The 22,807-nt window shown below is 46.1% G+C and overlaps 3 protein-coding genes across 3 annotated transcripts; 2 read left to right on the top strand and 1 right to left on the bottom strand.

Moving 5' to 3' along the window:
• Positions 1-310: 310 nt before the first annotated feature.
• SURF4 (surfeit 4) lies at positions 311-14,316 on the top strand. Its single transcript, XM_083807521.1, has 6 exons — positions 311-554; positions 7,919-8,105; positions 9,271-9,347; positions 9,940-9,983; positions 10,930-11,116; positions 11,422-14,316. The coding sequence occupies exons 1-6, from the start codon at positions 507-509 to the stop codon at positions 11,686-11,688; spliced, it is 810 nt and encodes a 269-aa protein (XP_083663647.1). The 5' UTR covers positions 311-506; the 3' UTR covers positions 11,689-14,316.
• SURF2 (surfeit 2) lies at positions 13,086-17,632 on the bottom strand (the record flags this gene model as incomplete). Its single annotated transcript, XM_083808080.1, has 6 exons — positions 13,086-13,141; positions 15,548-15,667; positions 16,263-16,460; positions 16,917-17,020; positions 17,170-17,324; positions 17,558-17,632. 6 exons carry the CDS (start codon positions 17,630-17,632, stop codon positions 13,086-13,088), a joined length of 708 nt encoding a protein of 235 aa, XP_083664206.1.
• SURF1 (SURF1 cytochrome c oxidase assembly factor) lies at positions 17,559-22,624 on the top strand. The gene is made up of 9 exons (XM_083807520.1): positions 17,559-17,831; positions 18,653-18,734; positions 18,858-18,985; positions 19,364-19,446; positions 20,205-20,396; positions 20,899-20,971; positions 21,148-21,310; positions 21,709-21,790; positions 22,055-22,624. The coding sequence occupies exons 1-9, from the start codon at positions 17,631-17,633 to the stop codon at positions 22,119-22,121; spliced, it is 1,071 nt and encodes a 356-aa protein (XP_083663646.1). The 5' UTR covers positions 17,559-17,630; the 3' UTR covers positions 22,122-22,624.
• Positions 22,625-22,807: the final 183 nt, after the last annotated feature.

The raw sequence follows: 22,807 nt of genomic DNA, 5'->3' as shown, positions 1-22,807 counted from the left end.
AGGGGAAAAAATTAAAAAATAGGAAAAAAAAAAATCGGTGCCAGGGAAGCAGCCGCAAGGGTACCACTGGGGGATGTGACGGGACTTGGTACGGCCTCACTACCGGCGGGGCACACACCCCTGAGGCGAGGGCAGCCACAGCCCAGACTCATCCGTGCTTTAGGACCAAAAAAAAAAAAAAAATCCCATTTTTAACCCAAACCCAACCCCGAGAGCTCGCCCCTCAGCGCCCGGGCGCGGCCCCTTTAAGCCCGCGCGGCACGGGAAGGGCGGGGCCCCTCCGGCCGCCCTCTCCCATTCGCCCAGCGTGCGCCGGGGCTGCCGCCCGCGCGGCGCCTTTAAGGGCTGGCCTACGTGGCAGCAGCAGCAGCAGCCGAGCGGCGCGGTGCGGCCCGGCCCGGCCCTCAGCTTCCCCCCCTTCCCCTCAGCCCCACTTCCCCCCTCTGCCAGGCCGGGCCCCCAGGCGCGTAGCAACCGGCCCCTGCCCGCCTTCCTCCGCCGCCGCCATGGGCCAGAACGACATCATGAGCACCGCCGAGGACTTCGCGGACCAGGTGGGGGGGGGGGCCTTTGTGTGCGCCCTCAGGGAGAGGCCGGGCCCGGAGATGGCGGCCGGGGTGGGCCCTGTCCCCTCTGGGTTCCTGAGGCACGGCTGGGCCCTGGCTGGGGCTCCCTGAGGGGCTGGGGGCTTCGTGGTGAGGGAAAAGGGGGAAAAGGGGGGTGAGCCCTGCTCGTCTCCTCGCCCACTGGCCGGGGGGCTGTGGTAAGGGGGTGGGGGGGCTGAGGGGGGCCAGGGTGGGGGGCAGAGAGGGGTGGAAAAAGGCCCGGCCCTTCCTGTGGGAAGCCCAGGCCTGGGGTGGAAGAGGCTCGCCAGCACCGGAGGGGTGTGCTTAAAATCGGGGTAAAAGGAGAGTAAACAAGCTGGGGCTGTTCTAGCCCTCTGTGTGGTTATTTTGGTAGAGGCCGTTGTGGGTTTTGCTGTGAAACGGAAGCTTATAATGCATTATGGTTACGTATCAGAGCAGGAATAGTGTGATTATAAGTAGTTAATGTGGTGGTGGTGTTAGAAAGATCCTCATCGTCATGGTGATTCATATCGTTGAAAACCGGAGATAACATCTAATCATACTTTATCAAGTTCATTAGAAGAACCTTATTCTGCCTGGTTTTGCCATTTCCACTCCTGAAGCAGAGCAAGTGGCGTGATGCACAGCAACACTCGGCTCTGAGGGGGCTGTGCTGCCGCTGCACATTTCACTGGGAAAACCTGTTCGGTGCTTCCTGCCCGCTCCCAGGTGGGCAACTTGTTTTAGAGCCACAGCTTCTTGTGGCATGTGGTAGAAATCAATTTAAGGAGTGTCCTGATCATTTTTGTCGTCCTCTCTCATTTTAAGCGAGAAACTAAGCTATCAATACAGTGTTCAAGTCACTTGCCAAAAAATACACTGTTTGTCCTGACCTTTTTATAACACCCCTCTATTTATTCCTGTGTGACTATTTCTAGATGTCTCTAAAAACCCTTTTTTTCCATAGTAATGAAAGCTCTTTTGTCTAGCAAAATGCAGTTTGCTTCCTCATGAGATGAGTTTTAAGTGGCACAAGTTTATTTGTGCTTGGCCACATACTATTTAAAGATGCGTCTTTACCTTAGTCACAGAATTTGGGGTATTTGCATACACTTATTCATCAGATTGCAAAACAACTTCTATGGCTCTTCAAGTAACTAAGATACTCCTCAGATAATTCTGGCTCCAAATGGCTGCCTCCTTGCTCAATCAGATGCTTTCAGTGCTGTGTCTGTTGCTAAAACTCAGTATCGCACCAGTGTAGGAGTAGAGGGACTTACCAAACAATTACCTCTGGTATATATTGCAAAGTTAATGCTTAGTGTTATGAAAACTTAGTTCATGTCAGATAAAAAACACTTGGAATATCTGGACTGAAGTAGAACTGGAACTCCCCTCGATGAAGTTGGAGATGGTGAAGCTGGACAACTACTGTTACGTGACCTGAACGTGTTCTCGTTGGTCACCTTGCTTTCTCCATTCCTTGTGCTAGTATTCAAGACCTGAAAAGTCTTGCTTTCTGTAATATATTTCCTCACAGAGCTTTTATGTTAAGTCTCCCATGAGATAGTAATGAATGGCTATTAATCCACAGGTGAACTATCTGGCCAAGTGAAGTAGTGCACCAGGACCTGGCCTTACAGGGCAGCTAAGTGTGCCTGACAGCTGGCTGTGACTGACAGGGGTTGTTCTACTTTTCCCAAGGCTATGTTCCACTTTCCTTCTCTCACACAAGCACTCACCTATCACCAGGCTGGGAAGCTGAACTGGTTGAGAGAATGTGAAGGTTAATTTGCTGTTGGTTCGCTTCTCTCATTGTTCCGGTCAAATGGGCACCAGCCCTAGTGCAAGGGAATGGTTAGAGTACAGGACTGGGGGTGACACCAAGGTGGTGAGATCGCTTGTGGTGAAAACTAGCCAGTAATTCAGCTGGGCTATAGCATCTGTTTGTAGCTTGCAGGTGCACAGTAGGGCTGGGGAGCTGCTCTGCTCTCTGAGCTGCTGTTGGCAGTTCCTGAGGATTGCAGTGAAGGATGTTGTAGGGTGGTCTTGCAGGTTTAGGAGGAGGCGGCTTATTATATGTTAAAAGGGGTGGGAAAAGCTGCTAAGTTCTTTAAAAATGTGGGTGATGTGCAGTGCAAAGAGATAATGATCTTGGTTCAGAATGATGTCCCACTACTTGCTTTGTGTTTGTCTTTAAACACTCTCCCATAATGCCAGCTCAATATTATCAATTAAATATCTTCTATACCTAGAGGTTAGACTTGTTATTTAGTGATCCTTGCTAAAATATTACATGTTAAGCTCTTCAGTGCAGTCATGATATACCGCTGACATTATCGTACTGAAAATAGCTGTATCTAGGGCTGTAGTGGTTGTTTAAGTTAGAGAACTGGTTGCCTCTCTTCTGTAATCCCCATAAGAGGGAGCAAATCTCAAGCAACTTTTCTAATGTCTGTAGTAATCTTTAGGAATGTGGGTGCCTGGTATTTCTGCCATTCTAAAAAAAAAATGGACAAAAATGCAATGAGACATTGGGTCATTGTACTGCAGTGAAAGGATTGTAAGGGAAAAACCAGACGCTGGGGGTTTTATTTAATTTTTCCAACATAAATGCTGGTGCATGTTGTTAAGCCAATTCTAACATCTCTGTATCCTATTTTGCAGATAACAGAAGGGAGAAGAAAACATTTCATTTCTATCCTGACCTTTGTGTTTAATATTAAGGAACTGAATTTGGAAACTCTAGCTTAAAGTCATGTCAATACGTGGTCCTGTATCATCATAAACCAAATACAGCTTATTCCTCTTAGGATGGGAAAGACTCTTACCATGAAGAGTGATAGCGAAATGCAATATGTGACTAAGAAATCCCATTCTAAAGATTTGATTGAATAGCCTTTTGGAAAAGGGAATTTTTGTAAGGCATGATTTAGAAGTGAAAAAATGTTCTTGTGAGAAATCTTATTGCAATTAAAAATCTGATTGGGATTGCCAGAAATGTTCTGGGGGGTCAGAGCTCTCTTTTTTTTTCTTTTTGAAATAATTACGAGAGCCTTGTTCTCAGTATTGAGGCTACACAGACAACTTGCAGACATCAGTTAGCCTGGTGTGATGGGTGCTGCTGTCCTTGTGGTCATTAGGTGGGTTCTCCCTATGTGGAGATATATAGATATGTCTATATATATATATATATATAGGCTGGTACAAGGAAAAATTAGCTCTCGGCCAGAGGATTTGAGCATCCTGCCCCACAGAATCACTGGTGTCTGCTAGCGCTCTGCTCTTCCAAGAGCAAAGCAATCCCTTAACCAAATAAAAGCTAGGTACTTCAAACAGAACCTTATCAGAGGCTCTAAACACACAAAGTTCTGCAGAAGAGTTTTCTGTGTATTTTAGCAGACAGCTGTTCATTACTATGATCATAATTTCACTGATTCAGGAACATACACGCATGAGGAAAAGGCTTCTCTGTTTGGACTTTGGCCCAGTCTTAACGACCAGAGAAGCTGTGGATGCCCCATGCCTGGAAGTGTTTAAAGCCAGGTTGGATGGGGCTTCGGGCAACCTGCTCTGGTGGGAGGTGGCCTTGCCCATGGCAGGGGGGTGGAATTAAATAATTTGTGAGGTCCCTTCCAACCCAAAGCATTCTGTGATTCTAATCTTCAGAGTACTTCTAAGTTTGGTAAGATCACATTCATAAATGAAATCTGGAGGAAAAGGAACTTGTGCACGCAGCCCTACCTCCCCAGTGCATGTGTTTGTTTCCTTATAGAACACACCTAGGTGACAGTGAAATGTCCCAACTCGGGCAGTGTCTGTAGCTGCGCTATGATGTAACTTCCATCAAAATGGGCCGAGTTCCTTACAAATTTGGGACTGTTGTAGGTGGGATATTTTAGAAATTGTTAGAGTCAAAACAGGATCACTTCATCCTGTCTCTTTGGGTGGACTTCTTTTCTAGGTTTGAATATTTGAAGACCACTTTTCAAAAAAGATTCTGAGCAGAGGCTATTTAGGTATCCCCGGATCCTCTTGTGCACCTTTGCTTATTAAACTAAGAGGAGCATTTAAATCTATCTTTGCCCTCCTAATCCCATTAGAGGGGAAGTGGCAATGCAAAGCCCCTCTGGTGTATGTTAATGACTTGACTGCCAGTGCAGAACCAGCTGTTCTTTCAGATAGTTTTACTTTGGTATTTTGTTACCTTTTTCTCTTGCGAGGAGGCAGTATGCGCCAGGAGTTGATGCAGAGCCCAGAACAGAATAAGCTGTCTGATTACTTCACATCATGAGTTTAACACGGTCACCTCCGTCCATCTCCACACTTCATTTTGGCTTAAGTGCGCTGCACGTAGCAGAGCGTGCACTTTGAGTCCCATGGATTAGTTGGCTATGTTTACTGGCTGCAGCTACCAGCTGCAGAGTTTCACGTATATGCTGCTTTTACCCCTGTGAATCACAACTGTAGGAAGTAGGCTCAAAGTGCAATGTTTGGAGCCAGACGTTGCTGATGATGTGTAGGATCGGAACTGCTGCTTCAGTCCCTATCAGTTCAGTCCCACTTCCAGGGACCTCCTGTTTCTTTTTGGTTACTCTGCCCTAAGCCTGAATTATTTGGGTGATTTAGTACCTAAATTCTTTAACCTCAATAATCGTTTGGTGTCTGTTATGTTCTTGTTATTGTGTAACTGTTTGCTTCCTCTCTTTCTGATCTCTGACCAGTGTCTTTTGGTCTTTTCTCGTTCATGCAGTCAGCTTCTGAAGCTGACTTGCTTTAAGCTTGCTGAGGCTTAAAGGTTTTGACTTGTGTGTAGCTAAACCAAGGCAGCTACGTGAGTTATGGATGTCCAGAGACGGTCTGTGTCCCGATAAGGTTGCTGAGCACTGCAGCTGCCGTAGGCCTCGGTCGTTCTGACTTGTCGCCAGCTGATTGGATGCTCACACATGTTTAATAGATGGCATTACATTCCCTCTGTAAGCCCTGAGAACAGGTAAATGTTAAATGCCTTTTTTTGGCTCCTCACCTAGGCTGTTGGCAGCCCCTTCCTTTCAGGGAAAGGGAAGTGGGTCATGTAAGCTGATCTCATCTTCAAAAGCCGCAGAGATGAGGCTTGGAAGTAGATATCATCTGTAATGCTTGCTGCTTTTTTCTGGCTTTCTGCAGCAGTGTCTTTTTTTTTTTACTTTTTCCTACAGATGCTCAGCCCCTGTCCTCTTGCATTTCCTCTGTCCTTCACCTGTCTAGACCAAAGATGCCTGTTCCACATCTTGGCAGGGCAGACTATTACCTCTTTTACTTTTCTGTACTATTTCCGAACTATCTGTAGCATTCCTTGCCTCAAGCTGTCCAAACACAGTGAAATAAGGGAGAAAAGAAAGCTGTAAAACAAGATGCGTATCTCCTTCAGTGACAAAGATCACAAATTTTCTTCTGAGTCATTCATCCAACTATTAACAGGGTTTTAAAAAGCCTGAAGTGGCAGCCCTGAGTCAGAGTACAGCTGCACTTAATATGCACTTGATTGACTTGAATCTTGACCCTTAGACTCTGCATGCATGCAGTGCAACTGGTGTAGTTTGTTCTGCTATTAACTGTTAAGCATGTTTGCCACGTTGTTTTTTTCTTGTGATAATCTTCAGTTACACAGTAAGCAAAGCTTTTCATTTGCATAGGATTTGAAACAGCCTTTAGTGCTTGCTGATTACTGTGACAAGAAAATGCTTTCAGAAATGGCTTTAGTGTCCCTTCCCTATACTCCTATATATAGTGAACACTTTCAGAGCCACAAAAAAAAAAAGGCCCAGAAATAAGCTTATTAGCTGTATTGTCTAACCCAAAGGACAGAAAGAATGAGTTATGAAAGAAAGTTTGTGGTGTTTCTGATGATTTGTTTTGATGTTGTTCAGCCTTGTCTGGCAAATGCCTGTGCTCATGTGGCTTTTCCCACCCCCCCCCCTTTACATGTTCAAGTATCTAATATCACAAACTGTATGAAACTGTGCTTTACAGCACAATGAACTTTGTGTGGGATAGTGGGGTTTTATTAAATGGCTGCAGATATCCCTCCTTTAGAATTAGGAGAAGCGAAGTCTGGCAGTGCTGCATGAAGGCTTGTAACGTGGGCATTTACTTTTACAAGTGTCAGCCTGCCTAAACTGCTGTTGTTGTTAGATGGTAGAACCCTGCTGTTTAATCTTCTAGAGTTTTAGATTAAATTTGTTTGTTACTTAGTAGATGGCACTTGCCTACGCAGCGGCCCCCACTGGCTCTAAATGTGGCTTCCTGGTGATCTGGCTAAGCCAAACCAGCGTGTGTGGTGGGCCGCTCTGTGGCAACGCAAATCCTAGAGGGAGTTCCCATTAAATAACCAGTGCCATTCAGGAAACTGTCTGCCAGTTGAGCACTTGCTGTAATGCAGATCCAGTATGTCTTCCTGTGCACCCCTCAGTCCTACAGGGTGTGCTAGTCTGGACACCACTTGGCAGTGCTGTATTTGTCCCTTTAGAATTACTGTAATTGCAGAGCGAGCTGACCAGTGAGTGCGGAGTGACAGTGTGGGGTAACCAGATGCAACTTGCATTCCCAAGAACTAAGGCACGGCATTTGTTCTACAATATACCTTTTTAACTACTATATTGAATAGAATATGTAAATGCCTAATTTATTTCTGCACAGGAGGCTGTTTTTAATGAAAGTAGGAACTGTGTGTACGCAAGGTGCAATTTTGTGTACCAGCTGCACTGAGCTAATAGCTGTTGCTCAAAAGTGAGGTTCTGCACACAGACACACGCCTTGCACTGGTGCTTTTAGGAGCTGCTGGAAGGAACTAGCTTGTCAGAAAGCTTATTAAAGTTTCTTTAATCTTTGTAGAGTTAACCTTCTGTCAGCCTCACTCCCTGAATCAGTTTGTTACAGGGTGTTGAGTGCCTGAGCATGTGGGTGGGAGTAGGGTTGCCCTTTCAGCTCCCGGCTATCTGATGGATCAGTTGAGCTGTAACATGAAACTGAGACAAACTAAAACCAAGGTCAGCCTTCATCTAGTAAGAGCTCCGTCAAAACACAGTTCCTGTTACGCAGAAAGGTGCTGCAGGATTCTGCTTTCCGAGTCCTTGTCCAAAAAGCTCTCCAGGTAGAGCATGAAAACTGGCTTTCCCCACCTCTCCCGCCTGTTCTGCAACTGGAATGAAGGAGAACTTAATTAAATCCTTGTTTCTCTGTAGATGTTGTTGACCCTGTGTGCATGAGAGCTGGTGACCTCAGTCTGTGGAGTGCATGGATCTCTTCTGCCTTGAGTTCTGCCTTGCCCTCTGTCCTGCCTTCCCTGCTAACTGTGCTGTCTGCCCCTGTAGTTCCTGAGGGTGACGAAGCAGTACCTCCCCCACGTGGCCCGCCTGTGCCTGATCAGCACCTTCCTGGAGGACGGCATCCGCATGTGGTTCCAGTGGAGTGAACAGAGGGATTACATTGATGGAACGTGGAACTGTGGCTATTTCCTGGCCTCCATCTTTGTGTTCATAAATCTCTTCGGACAGCTGAGTAAGTGGCTCTAAGGCTGTTAAGGTGGATGCCAGAGCACTCCAGTGTGTCTGCCACCCCTGGCTCATGTAAGCGCTGTGAATCATGTAAGCACGGGATGCCTCACTGATTTCTCAATAGCCATTGATAGCTTCGAACTAAGAGTACTATGTGGGCTGAATGAAAAGAACTCCTAATTGACCTGCCTCAGTCTTTCTTGGAAATAGTCCTTGAGAACTTCTGGTGACACCCTGAGTCAGAAGTGCCGGGAGTCCATTAGGGCAGTCTGTTTTCAGTTCTGTACATACATACACATACATAAACATACCCACAACCCCTAAGTTCTCTAAATAAATTATTCATATTTTCTTAAATGGGGCAGAGCTAAGACTTTCTCAGCCTGCTGTTTTTATGGTGATTAATCTCAGTGGCAGAGTTTTCCCTTGCAATTGGTACACTGCAGCCACAAGAGAGGTGTTTGTTTCAGAGGAAGTCAAAGCCCAGGAATCAAAATAATCCCAGTGTAAGTGCTAAATGAAGTTAGAGTATCAAAAATGGAGAGGTAAAATTATTATATTAAGTCCCAAATCTACTGTTCTTGATTGCTCTGCAGACTTCATATCTTGTGGTTGGCTTTAGCTTTGACTTTTGTATTTCTTGTGTAGAGAGACAGCTTAATTTAATGTAATTACCAGTCCCCATGCCCAAGTGGCAAGGGCTGTCGGTGTTTCTTGATGGAACGCATGAGGAAGGATCTAAAACAAAACCTTTCAAGGAAAGAGAGTACAGCATGTTTGCCCTAACAGTTTATCACTGATAAAATATTAAAAAAAAAAACCACAAAACATCCCTCCATGATTAGTTGAGTCTCTTTGCAACTTCTTGTAATACTTTAACACTGACAGCTACTCTACAGTGCTGTGTGCTAGGGACTACATTCAGTGTATGCTTACTCTTTGTGAAATAAAAGATACTTCTGGAAGTAAAAACTTTCTCAAACATGTACTAAAACTTCTTGGTTCCCAAACTGATTTGTGCCAGTGTGCCATTAAAATTTCCTGCCTGGCTCTCTGTAGCACAGTTGAAAGAAATCTCATTCTGCTCAGTTCAAAACAAGTTACAATTCCTGCAGCATCTCTTCCTGTGCAAGCCAGAAGTGTAACTGTGTTCAATTTCCCCAACTCAGGCGGCTGTATCCTGGTGCTGAGTAGGAACTTTGTGCAATATGCCTGCTTTGGACTGTTTGGAATTATAGCATTACAGGTAGGAGGCTTAAGTCTTTGAAATCTTAGCCCCAGTATTACCAGCATATTTAAATACCCAGAATTTCTTTCTGCCCTGGCCTAATGCCAGTCCTCAATGACACTGAGCTATTTTGCTGTTTCTGTTCTTCTGATGTGCCTGATAGATCCTTGGATGTAATTGCAGTCAGTCAGCTGGAGATGTTGATTTGCTATTTGACCTTGATGAATTTAGCAGAAATAACTTGCAATTTACCTGTATGTCAGTAACATGCCAAATGTGGGGCTTATAGCTGCATGTTAGAGGCCAAAGCCTGGGGACTCTTCTGGAAGCCTCTTCCTGTCCCCATCACAAAGAAGCCTGACTAAATAGAATACTTCCTGTCTAAAACAGATGCATTTTTGTGGGGGCTGAAACACAAGGGAAATTCTGGCTTCTGTTCCTTGTTTTACACTGACTCATAGGACCATGCTGGTGTAACTTAGCTCGTTTCTTTCAGTATAATGTACTTGTAATTGACTTCTGCTATGGATAGTGAGGTTTGAGATCATAACATTCTGAGCTTCATTACAACTTGCACAGTGTTAATTAACTTCTCCTGTTCTTTGCCTAGACTATTGCATATAGCATTCTATGGGACCTGAAGTTCTTGATGAGGTATGCCTACATAGTTTTTTCAAAACAGAACAAAAGCTTTTGTCTGTCATAGCCCCCCTCTACAGAGGGAAGTTATCTTTGTATAGAGTATTTACTAGAAAGATTTTGCCAATGATGCACTTATATTAAATATCAGAGCACCTAAAAAAAAAAGTACAGTGAGTTAAACCACAGACAGCAGGTTCAGTACTGTAGAAGGAAAAGACTAATCCTAACCCACTAAGATCTAAATGCTTCTGCTACTTCTCTCCTTGATGAGAGCTCAGGAGCAGCTGTCTGGATTGGATCAGTGAGTTGCTATTATTTCCTAAATGTTAAAATAGCAACTGTGTTTATGTGTGACAAACCATTTTCTGAGGAAACTGAAGCATTTAGATATTGGAATGGTTTCTGGGATTTAAATCTATATCACCTTTCTGCAGTAGAGGATGGGGCTATTGAAAATGAACTTCCTTGTCTAATGCCAAGTGATGGCTGTGTTACCTTTTTACCTCTCTCCTCTGAGGGGAGGGCAGGGGGCAGCACAAGATCTGTACTCTGGGCTTACTACAACCCTGTAAATGTGTAACTTCTAGCAGTACTGCTGGTCTGTTTTCTCAAAGCAACCTCTGGACTACTTTGGCACATATGGCTAAAGCAGAGGTACAGAATAACTTCAGTACGACAAAATTCATGATGTAACAGATGCTAAGCAACTGTCTGAGCTGCGGGTGCCAGACTGCTCTGGCAGGCTGCATGTGTCTACACAGACTTGTGTAAACCAGCGTTGTGTACAGTGCTGCTGTTTCAGCTGTGAATTCTAATGCAGACAGTGCAAGGTACAGAGGAGGTCACTTCTCGCTAACATGCAGACTATTACTGAGCTGAAATTGTCAGGTAGGACTAAGTGTGTAGTTTAGTTCAAATGATAGTTTAAAAAAAAAAATCTATTTCTGTCTTTCCATAGGAACCTTGCCCTTGGGGGAGGCTTGCTGCTGCTTTTGGCTGAGTCACGCTCGGAGGGGAAGAGCATGTTCGCTGGTGTCCCCACCATGCGGGAAAGCTCTCCTAAACAGTACATGCAGCTTGGGGGTCGTGTGCTGCTGGTCCTCATGTTCATGACACTGCTGCATTTTGATATGAACTTCTTTTCTGTAAGTATCTTGAGTAGAAAAGCATGGGTTAAGGAACTGAAATATAGTATCGACTCCCAGGTCAGCTGTAGGGCTTACTCATTGCTGCTCATTTGTCTTTTTTTAGTTGAATTGATATTTTAAAAAGTTGTTAGTAGATCATCTGACAACTTGTTCTGATGAACTTAACTGTTTACTGATAATCTATCCTGTTGTCTGTGTGTCCATTTAAGAACCACATGTAAGCTTGTTTGGTTTGTTGGTGGGGTGTTCTGGTTTTTGGTGTTTTGTGGGTTTGTTTTTACTTTTTCTCTTCCTCCCTGCAGATTCTGCAGAACATTGTGGGCACAGCCCTGATTATCTTGGTGGCAATTGGCTTCAAGACTAAGCTGGCTGCCTTGACTCTAGTCATCTGGCTCTTTGGCATAAACATCTACTTCAATGCCTTCTGGACCATTCCAGCCTACAAGCCCATGCACGACTTCCTCAAATACGATTTCTTCCAGACCATGTCTGTAATTGGAGGGCTCCTCCTCGTGGTTGCACTGGGTCCTGGCGGAGTCTCCATGGATGAGAAGAAGAAAGAGTGGTAACAGGAGTAGCAACACTTTTGGGACATAACATATTAAGTCCAGAACTGATTCTCAAAAATATGGATTCAAAGTATGGATTCAACAAAAACTGCCAGCATTCTACACATACATGTCCCCTTCCTATTAAAGGCACAGATGTTTTGAATTTGATTTACAGTGGCACCAGTAATACAATAGATAAAACCCTATTTCTTCAAGGAATGTTGCCTAGGCTTATTGTTCTAACTATAGATTTGGAACTAACCCAATGAACCTGCATTTTGCTGAGGCTTCACTGAGTTGCAATAGAACGGTTGCTGTCTTTAATGTCAGCAGTGTTTTAAAATTTGAAGTACTGTGAGCAGATACAGCTGTATCACTTGGTGTGCTGTTGGGTTTTAGCTATAACTGAAAAAGTGGATCCCCTTTCTCACCCTCATCAGAACTCTGTCTTGTGTATAAGGAGTTCCACTGCTGGTTATAGCATTGCTTATCAAGGTGGAAAGCAGCATCAAAAGAACTCACTTCGCTGCTCAGAGGGCCTGTAACTCTCTTTTTATTTAAAAAAAAAAAGGGGGGGGGGAGGTCTTTCCTGCACCCAAATAGATGGCAAAAAAGAAAACACTGAAAGTAGCTATATCCTCTGCTAGGTAAGGAAAGGGAGAGGGTTTCCTAACTTGTTACGGTTCTGTTCTTGAGGGGAATGAGGTGAAATTCTGTATTGCTTATGATATTTCAAGAAGGAAGGGGCAAGGTGCTCCCAAAGAGAGCAAATGTTAGATTCTGATAAAATTCTGTGCCAAAAGAACTTGTTAATTCAGCATTCTTTCCCCAGAGTTGCCCCTTTCTGAATTTCCAAGAAAAGGAGCTAAGCTATGCTGCAGGTTCCATAATAAAAGCTCCTTTCTGCTATTAAACCAGCTTCCATCCGTATGTGCTCCAAACTCATATCTGAATTGCAGGTTACTGGTGAAAGTGTCTCTAGAATCATGGAAATTCCCCTTTTCCCTGTACTCAGTACATGCAAAATGAGAGCAGTCAATCTTCTAAACTATAGTCTTTGCTTCCTAGATTCACTTCTGTCAGTCTCAGCTGCAAAAGCCCAAGTTGACTGAACAGTGGAAGAGCTGGGATGTTGAAGTGAGTAAAACCCTTCTCTCCGACATCTTGGACCACACTCGAGATGTGCAGGGAAGGAGTGCGGAAGGCAGCTGTGTGCTGCATACAGTCCCAGTTCTCAATGCTGTATTACAAACAGTTATAGCTGAAGAATGCAAGTGCAAAGCCTGTGCAGTGAATAAGCAGCCAGGGATGTAACTTGCATATTCAGAGGAAGGAACTCCTCAGCTTAATAGCGAGGAGAGGGGAAGGTCCTGTTTTCACCTCTCAGTGCCACAGCCTCTGTGCCATGAACACGTTTAGTCAGTGCTGCTCAGAGGAGGCGTTTTGTCCTCTGCTGGTAAACTAGGTGAACCTGTCTCACAAGATCATGAGAGCATTCTAGACTTTTAGCAAGCACGAGCCCTACCAACTTGCTAACGTTACATGGATTTCTTGCACTGTATCCCTTTGAGAAGGCTGCTCAGCTACTTGTTCAAAAAGTAATTCAGCTGAACTTCTCCAGCAGGAACTATTTACCAGGGTTTCCTGGCGAGAATGCTAGCCTGGACAGTTCTGTTAAATGGTTGCTTTTTAGGTGAGAAAACTAGGTTGAGGACTGATGGCAAATAGAAGAGCACTGCCTAATGTTAAACTAGTGATTTCATCTTTAAGGGAAGAGTAGCCCATGTAATAGTGAGATGTGCTGCTGCTGAAGAAAACTGATCAGTATACGGGGTAGATGAGAGGAAGCCAGCATTTAAGTTCTGGTCACTTTGAAGGCTTTCTTCTAAACAGATTTTGCAGGAGAGGTTTTTGCCTCAAGTGTTAATTGTGCCTGTCTCTTCATAGCAAACCAAACTGTTCTTTCAATTCCTGATGTTCAGCACAGGATGTTCTTGCTCAACTTCACTGCAGGTCCTCTGTCTTAGACATCAAGGCAGCCATTCTCAGATATCTTAACTGCTGTTGATGTTCATAGTATTTATAAATTGAATGGTAGAAAACAATTTCTGTACGTAGCCCTTAGTTAGCTTCCTCAGCTTGTTCTTTGTGTCCCGTCTAACTAAGGAGCTGGATGATGGACTATCTGAAATATTAACCAGTGTCCTCTGTCTGTGAAAATAGAGTTCCCTTTCCAACAAAAGACCCCAGAGAAGGGAACTAATACTGTCCCTTGCAGCAGAAATATTTTAGTACTAAAGGGGCACAGTTAGGTGGAGGGCATTATAACGTATTTCTAAGCAGCGCAATATCTGGACTTGCTGTGAGTCCTGATGCAGAAGATTCTGGTTTCTTACATACACTGCTGTATTTGTGCATCTCCCAGAAATACAGTGACCTCCCCCAGTAGCTGAGAAACAGGATGTCAGCTATCAATTGGCTCTGTAAAATGTTCTGGAATTAATTCTGAATATATTTTTGCTTTCTATGTGGAAAAAAAAAGTATAAATTCTCATTTTATGCTGTATTTTGTACCTTAGTTGTGTTTGAAAATGTTTTGATTTTTTTGAAACAATCAAAATAAAAACAATGGCATCTTTGTATCCACTTAGAGTGTATGACTGGTGACACTTAAGCTATCTGAAAATGCTGGTTAGCAGCCTTGCATGCTTTTCTCCCACCTAATGGAAGTTATCGTCTCATAAAGAGGTCCAAGCAGCGGTCTGCTTGCACTTTACTGTAGTAATAATTCTTGGTTTGGTAGCAGGGGATGGCTAGCGATGGTTAGAATGTAACTTAATTCCATCCCACTATTTCTCCCTGTTGTATCGGTTAACAGGAATGGGCAGCAAGGTGTAAGGGCAAACACTTCAGTCTTCTGCACCCTCTGGAATTGTTACACAAGAGGCTTCAAGCCACATTTTTTATCATTAAAGTTTATTTGCCATTGGTTGCTTTCCTGAAGTTCTTGGGTTTCTGATGACAACGCTTGAATTTTTTCCTTGAAGGGCCTGACTGTTTCTGTAGAGAGAAGTTGATCAGTTTTTTCTAAACATTAAACCCAGACCTCTACAAGATAGCTTGAAGAGAAATCAGGTATGCTCCTTGAACAAGCACAGTCTGAGTCACTGTGAACACGGGGCTAGCCAGGATGGTTTCTGGCCATATTCTGCAAGTTAGCATTCCTGACAGGCAAACTCCATTACATAAAGTGACAGTCTCCCCACAGAAATGAGCCTATCCTTCCCCCAGCCTGAGCTTCCCAGCTTGATACCATTACAAGGGCTCCAGCACCTCTCTCAGGGTTCCCTTAGAGCCTTTATCCATCTTATGTGACTTCTTTCTGCCTCCCACACTGAAGGATCAGGGTATGTTGCCCTGTAAGCACACCCAAAGGCAAGATGTGGCCAGCTCCTCAAAGGAGGCAGAAAAAGTTTTGAAATCACCCTGTGATTTCAGAAGTGTTTAGATAGCGTGTGTGTGGAAAGGAAGATTACAGGACCCACTTCAGTCTCCCTGTTACGACTGTGCAGCAGGATTCAATCACAGATGAGATATTTATGCAGGCAGTAACATCCCTATTTAGAGCAGGCAGGATAAACATTTCCTGCTAGTAATTCACACCTCAGAACGCAAGCCAGTGGCTGGCACTCAGGGAAAGTATTCTCCCAAATAGCTTTACACCTTCTGCTGGTTCTTAGACAGGAATAGCTCAGACAGACACCTACAGGACAGAATGCCTGTTCACACTCCCCAACTGCGGCACACAGCAAAGTGACTCCCACCTTTCCCCTCTTGCCAGCTGCTCTGTTCACATCCGCTCTTCCACCATCCTCACCGTTCACAACACCGTTCTCCCCAGTCAGCTTGGCCTCATCTTCTTCGCTGTCTATTGCAAAGTCATCGCTGGCCTCTGTGTTTTGTGGAGCTGCTGGGCTTTTTTCAGGAAAGAGCTCAGCTAAAATACAAAGATTTAGGTTGGGATCAGTTCCTTGTGCAGGTAGGCTCTGCCTACTCCTAGCTTTACTTTCAGCACATCTCAAAGGTGATTTGACAAGCTGATTCCGGCCTCCAAGGATTAACCCCTGTCATTTGTGTGTCACTACTGAAATACTTCAGAAATAAACACACTGATGTTTTATTAGGAACGAGCTTAGAGCTCTCACTAGCCCGTTTCTTGAAACTGGGCCACACAGGCAGTTTTGGGGTCTTACAGCTCCGCTCTCCTATGGCGAGGCAGCATCTTCCAGCCATAAGTCAGTGGGACAGCCTTACCAGCTCCTGCCATTGCTGAAAAACATGGCAAGCAGAGAGACCTAAAGCAAAGCCCAGCAGATCTTGTATCCCTCCCCTCACACCTTATGTGACCAACTCTGGTGTTACTTGGTGAGAACCGCTATTTCATGTTCAGTGGTGGCAAGCTTTTCCCAAACCTAAGACCCCCAAACTGGATGAAAGTCACGTCTCCAGCAGACAGGAGCAGAATAAAGGTGTGAGAAGATGAGCTGGCAAGCTCCCTTTAGGACATAGGTGGTACCGATGTTCTTACTCACGTGGGTACAGATCACTCATGCTGTCATCCGTCTCCTCTCCGTCCTCATCTGTCCTGGGAGACTTCGGCTCCCAGAATTCTTCCTCTCTCTGAGGCTGCCTGCTCCCGTTCATTTGGTCGTCAGGGTGCTGCCTCCGTTGCTGCTTCTGTCGCAAGCAGGCAGGGACATATTCCACCCCTTTCTTCTGGCACTCCTCGTCTAATGGTGCAAGGGATTGAGCAGCACTTAGCAAGGCTACCCAGCCACCTGCGTCCTGTTTATTTCCACCTCCACTTTATATTAAAAACAACTCAAAAGTAAGTTAAGCTCCAGCTCTAAGACACATTCATGCAATTGACAGTGATACCATGGAGCATTAAAGATGGGAAAGATGTTAACACAGAGTCTCTGCTAGACATGTGTACCCCCACTCCGGGGGAATCTTTAGAACCACTCCTTTCAACTAAAGATGTTTCAAAGTATTGGTAAAGAGGCCAACTGCTCCCTACAGCTGGGCTCTTTCTTCCCAGCTGAGGAGCACCCGCAGTAAATTACCGTCAGTCTAGAGAAAGTTTACACCCTCTCTTCACAGGGAGATCTTCACAGGGAGATACTGGAATTTTAACAGCTCAAGGAAACAAGTAGCTTTTCTGAAGACGGAGTCAGCCAACTTACATGCTTTCAGGGCCTTCTGATAGCGTTTCCCTTGGACGTGACGGAGCACGTGCTCTGGAAACTTGTTGATGTGTCTGAGGGTGAGCTTGCAGAACAGCTGATGCCTGAGAGAAAGAAGCAAGGAACAAAGGAAGGAATACTTTAAAAAGACTTTCCCAGCTTCCCCAAAATTAAAAATGCTTGAGAACTTCCTAAAGCTCAGCCACTTGGTCTGAGACAGAAGAACATAACATGCAAGAAGAAGAATACGCACAGGTTCTTTGTGCTGGGCACTATGTGGGGCTCAAACTTCTCATAGTCAAACTCCCCGGCGGTCCTCACCAGCCGCCGGTACTTCTTGCCGTCCGTGTACGCCTGCAGCTCCGCCAGCCGGCACGGCAGCTCGTGGCCGGTCAGCCTGCACCTCACCTGGCGGAAAGCAAGGGCTGGTCAGGGCAGCTCCGCAGGGCTGGGCAGAGGAGAAAACTCCAGCTCCTGCCGGTCCTCGCCCCCATACCTCATCTCTCCCCCCCTCACCCCGCGGCAGAAACCCCTGAGGCCGCAGCCAGGCTCCGGGCCCCTCACCCGCCCTGCTGCCCCCTCACGACCCCCTTCTCCTCCTCACCACCACCCCCAGCCCCTCGGGGTCCCGCCCCGCTCACCTTGCCCGGCGCGGCCACGCCGAGCAGCGGGTGCTGCCTCAGGAACAGCCGCACCTCCTCCGGCACCTCCGCCATGGCCGCGCCGCCACAGAGAGGCGCTGCCAAGCGGGAGCCCGCCTCTCTTCCGGGGCCGGCCGAGCCGCGGGAGGAGGCGGCTCCCATTACAGAGCCGGGGGGGAAGAGGACGAGCCGGGCCGGAGGCGGCGCCGCCATGGCGGCGGGAGGGGGGCTGCTGCGAGCCGGGCGGCGGCTGCTGGGGGAGCGGCGGGCACCGGTGGGCGGCCGGGGGGATGCTGAGGGGGGAAAGGGGGGAGCGGGGAGGGCCTCGGTGGGCGTTGAGGGGAGTCCTGAGGGCCCGGGGGAGTAATGAGGGGAGCGGGGAGGGAGGGCGGGGCGCTGAGGGGAACGGGGAGGGTCCGGGGGTCTCTGAGGGGAGCTGAGGGGGTCGCTGAGGGGAGCCTGGGGGGTCGCTGAGGGGAACGGGGAGGGCGCTGAGGGGAGCCGGGGGGACCCGCGAGGGTTGTTGAGAGGAGCCGAGTGGGTGCTGAGAGGAACGGGGAGGGCCCGGGGGGGCGCTGAGGGGAGCCGAGGGGTCTCTGAGGGGAGCCCGGGGGCGCCGAGAGGAGCCGGACCGGGCAAGGCGAGGCCCGGCCCCGGCGGTGCTCGGTGCTGTACGGACCCCGCCGCCCTTCTGGTGGTCGGTGGGTGGGTGGGTGGCCCCCGGTGCGACCCCCGGTGCGGGGACGGGCTCCGCGGCACGGGGCGAAGGGGGGTAAAAGGCTGGAATCGGCTGCAAAACGCTGGGCTGTGAGGCTGTCCTTGTGCCACTCGAGCATGGCAGCACGTATGTAAAAAAACAAACCACGATGCTGTCTGTGTACGTTTGCTGATGGCACAGGTGGAAAGGGAACCGTCACTTATTTTGCTCTGTTACTGAAATATTTATTTTCTTTTTAACGTGTAACTGTAGTGTTTCACTGGCTGTTGCTCAAATAGCAAACCAAATCCCGTGCTGTCGTTGGGACAACTGGTATCATCTAGATATAACATTCCCAAAGTAGAAATGCTACCATGGATCTTTATTATTTCATGTAGGTATCAAATTGCTTGATCAGAAGAACATTTTTTGGATGTACTCTAACTAAAGCGGGTTCCAGTCGGATTCGGCAAACTAAAGGTAAGGAGGGATTTGTTTGGGGCTCTGTCATTTTTCAGCCTTATACCAAGAGGTGACATTTCCTCAGGAATTTAGTGTCTCTTCTCCTGTACATGTCTAATTCCTCATTCTGGCTTTCTTCAGATGTTTGCTTGAGGTTCACCAGGCCACGAAGTTCTACAACAGCTGCTGATGCATCTGGAGAGGACGTCATACTCAAATGGGGCCTTCTCCTTGTGCCTCTGACTACATTCTGTCTTGGCACATGGCAGGTACAAATAAACGTTTCATTTTTTCAAGAATTAAGCACTTTAGGTCTGTCAGGATTTTTCCATCTTTGACTGTTTAATCAAGTTCAAACCATAGGCAGGATAAAGATTTGCTGATATTTTACTTTCCTGTTTTCTGAGTGTCTACTAGTGAGGTTAATGCAAGTCTTTAAAAGAGATATTCATGTTTTTCACACCTCCAGTATAAATATTTCCCCCAAATGAAGATAGTAGCCTCCATTTTCATATATCAAATTACGCTGTTTCAGGTCAGGTCTGAGGAGAAAATTATGACAAAGAAACAGATTTGAAAGCTTGCTGGGGTCATTACATTGCTCTGTTCTGCCAATGGGAGTTACTTTTGTATTTGTGTACTTTCAGGTTCAGCGGCGAAAATGGAAATTAGATTTGATTGCACAGCTGGCATCAAGAATTTCATCAGAGCCCATCCCTCTGACATTAGAGTAAGGAAGCCAAGATAGTTTATTATCTACCAAGCACTGACAGCGTGCTGGGGACATCAGATAAGGTCTCTGCTCTGACGGGTTCATGCTAAACTAAACTGCATGAAAACAAAGGAATTCAGTGGGAATTGGGATGTGCAAGCAAATGAGAAAGACAGGCAACATGTTCATTCTCTTATTTTAGATAACAAAGTGAACTCTTCCTTATGGGATACTCTAAAGCCATGTTAAAAGGTTGAATCACTGGGAGAATGTGGTATGTAATTCAGGCTGAAGAAGGAGGGCTTGGTAGCTGGTGCCTGTGATGTTCCAGAGCAGGGATTAATCCTGCAGGAAGGATTCTTAGGTCAATAGCAGGCCCTTCCCCACGGGTGGAGCGGTTATGTTAGACATGAGAGAATTTTTGGATCACTTGGCCATATGGCCTAACAGTCAAAATAGTTCAGTTGTTCAATTTCATGGCCTGGGATGGGAAAGAAGCTCTCCCTGTGGGCTTCATGTACATGTAGTGTATCCACCTGCTGATCAGCTGTGTGTGTCATTGAAGTGGTATTGGGTTACAGATCCCATGGAAGAGAACTGCTCTTTGGATACTCATGATCATCTTGATTTGATTCACTGTGATAGTAATAAAATAGTCAGCTGCTTATTCCATGAGGCATCTGTCTTCTAATTGGCAGCTGGTCCTAGGGGTAAAATCCCCAAAATGTGCTTTGCCTATCACAGCTGTGATTTTGTTTTTATCTCGTTCTGCGCAGCCCTATGGAGTTGAAGGAATTAGAGTACAGACCTGTAAAGGTCCGAGGGCATTTTGACCACTCCAAGGAGCTCTATATTTTGCCACGATCACTTGTGGACCCTGAGCGAGAAGCCAGAGAAGCCAGGCAGCTGACATCCCACCCAGAAAATGGAGCAAATGTCATTACTCCTTTCTACTGCACAGAACTGGGGTAAGTTAAGCAGTGGTTCTTATGAACAACTCATTTCTGTTTTGAAAAGCTGAATCGTAGAATCGTCACCTTTCTTAAATACCTCTGGGGATGGGGACTCCATCACTTCCCTGGGCAGCCTGTTCCAATGCTCGATCACCCTCTCCATGAAGAAATTCTTCCTAACATCCCCTCTAAACTTCCCCTGGTGCAATTTGAGACTGTTTTCTTGTGTCTTATCACTTGGCACCTGAGAAAAGAGACTGACACCCTCATTGCTACAATGTCCTTTCAGGTAGTTGCAGAGAGTGATGTTAGTGATTGGATTTATATAAAGTTCTCCTTCTCCCTTAAAAGGCATGCCTCTCAGTCTGTTAGGTGCTTGAGGCTCGATTCCAAATTGTATTTAAACTCCCTTGGAGTCCCTCAGATGTTTCTTTCTTTGGTACTTAGTTGTAGACAGCAGCAAGAATGAATTTGCTTTAATTCATGAGGTACGTTTGTCCTGTCTGTGTAACTCTAGGGTCACGATTTTAGTCAACCGAGGATTTGTGCCCAAAAAGAAGTTGAAGCCAGAGACCAGGCTGAAGGGACAGGTAAGAGTGATACAGGGAAGTCTTGCATGACACCTCCTAGTCCCCACTGTATAGCACAACCTGATGATTTATGACCAGACCCCAGTCACCAGAAAAGTGACTTTTCTACCAGGACATGCTGAAACGTGAAATAACTCTTGAAAGATTCCTTTTTCCTCCCCTGCGCTTTTCTTCAGATTGAAGATGAAATTGATCTCACTGGGGTAGTGAGGTTATCAGAAACCCGGAAACCTTTTGTGCCTGAAAATAACATTGAGAAGAACCGCTGGCACTACCGTGACCTGGAGGCTATGGCAAAAGTGACCGGTGCTGAGCCCATCTTTATTGACGCAGATTTCAGTAAGTCGCAGAGGAACCCAACCCCATGTCCAGTTTACACCAGTCTCCCCCTTTTCGGTTCAGGCAGGTATTTCCCCAAGGCATTTCCAGAGGTATTGCACCTTTCTAGGTCACTGTTTTGAAGGTGGTAGCCAGCCAGCACAGGTGAGCAGCAGCACACTGAGGAGAAGGGGTTGCAGGCCCCAGTTGGAAGGAGGTGGTGGTTGATGCCCTGAGACAAGCAGCCACGTGCTCGGGGGCCGAGTGCCTCACAGCTCGGGCTTTGCCGGGACCTTGGGAGCACCAGGGCTGGAGGAAGTAGGGTATCCGTGTGACTTACCGCTCTGAGTTTCTCACAGCAAGGGCTGCTCTACACCACGCAAACTAAAGATCTGACCCGCGCGCTCTTACACCTACAGAAAGCACAGTCCCAGGGGGACCCATTGGAGGCCAGACAAGAGTGAGCCTAAGAAACGAACACATGCAGTACATCGTTACTTGGTAAGTTACCCAGCCAGCAGTTTGACCTTTTTTTAATGTAAAGCTTTCAACTGCTTTCTGTTGAAAGCAAGGGAGTGATTTGTTTGGTGTTCTTGCTTCTGCATCAGTGAAACTGGGTGAGCCCTTCAGCTGCAAACCTATTTTTAACCTAAGTAATATTTGCAAGGTGGTTTGAAGTGACTGCTCTTTATTGAATTGCAGCTGACTTTTAGGGAGGTGTCATCGATCTTGAAAATAAAGTATGTTTTTTATTTTCTGTCACAGGTATGGCTTATGTGCTGCAACTTCATTCCTGTGGTACAGAAAATTTATCCAGAAAATACCTCTCTGAGGGGAAGGGCTAACTGCTACTCCCCTGTACTACAGTCAACACCAGACTCTTACAGAAGACTGCAGCCTGATCAGTCCTGAAGAAGCCAATCTCAGGACACCACGTTCAGTAAGTTTGTGCAGCTATCAAGCTGCAAATAGCCTTTAAGCAGCTGATGCAAGTTCTGTGCTCCTACCAGCATGATTCTGGCTGCAGATCAGAAACATTCAACTTCAGACTTGGAAGTGGCTGTTGAGTCTCCTGCTTGAATCAGCTTTCTAGAAATCTCAAGGATTTATTTTTCTATTGGGGTTGGGCAGTGGTTGGTCACAAGCTACAAAACTTTCTTCTCCACTGCCATATTTGCCATGCTCAGTGCAAACAAATGATGGCAAGGGATTTTATAGTTTCTTTGTTTATAATTTATGCTTTCTTTGCACTGAGTAGTCATGGGTGAAGTCAGAACTGATGCACTGCAGCTGCATCAGTATAAATAAAAGGGCCTACAGGTGTTTCTCTTTTGACTTGCATTGTGTACCTTACATCTTAACAGCACCAAGAACATAAGAGCTAGCAGAAATAACAAGAAGCTCCCGCAGATTGGGCTGGAGCCTTGCCAAGCTTGTTAGCCTCCAAGAAAGCCACAGGACCAGGTCAGTCAGGAAAGAACAGAAATACAAGTTTGTTCAGATGCTTGCCCCCACCAC

The sequence above is a fragment of the Anser anser genome, assembly GCF_964211835.1.
Source record: "Anser anser genome assembly, chromosome: 21".
Classification (NCBI taxonomy): Eukaryota; Metazoa; Chordata; class Aves; order Anseriformes; family Anatidae; genus Anser; species Anser anser.
Note: the sequence above shows the minus strand (reverse complement) of the source record. Positions and strands in the feature narration are given on the sequence as shown.

What these genes read in the sequence shown, in the direction of transcription:
- SURF4 (XM_083807521.1), top strand. Translation starts at nt 507, where the DNA reads ATGGGCCAGAACGACATCATGAGCACCGCCGAGGACTTCGCGGACCAG. An exon ending in AAATCTCTTCGGACAGCTGA is followed by an intron (nt 8,106 to 9,270) that starts GTAAGTGGCTCT and finishes TCCCCAACTCAG; the next exon opens with GCGGCTGTATCCTGGTGCTG. An exon ending in TTGGAATTATAGCATTACAG is followed by an intron (nt 9,348 to 9,939) that starts GTAGGAGGCTTA and finishes TTCTTTGCCTAG; the next exon opens with ACTATTGCATATAGCATTCT.
- SURF1 (XM_083807520.1), top strand. Translation starts at nt 17,631, where the DNA reads ATGGCCGCGCCGCCACAGAGAGGCGCTGCCAAGCGGGAGCCCGCCTCT. An exon ending in TTCTACTGCACAGAACTGGG is followed by an intron (nt 20,397 to 20,898) that starts GTAAGTTAAGCA and finishes GTGTAACTCTAG; the next exon opens with GGTCACGATTTTAGTCAACC. An exon ending in AGACCAGGCTGAAGGGACAG is followed by an intron (nt 20,972 to 21,147) that starts GTAAGAGTGATA and finishes GCTTTTCTTCAG; the next exon opens with ATTGAAGATGAAATTGATCT.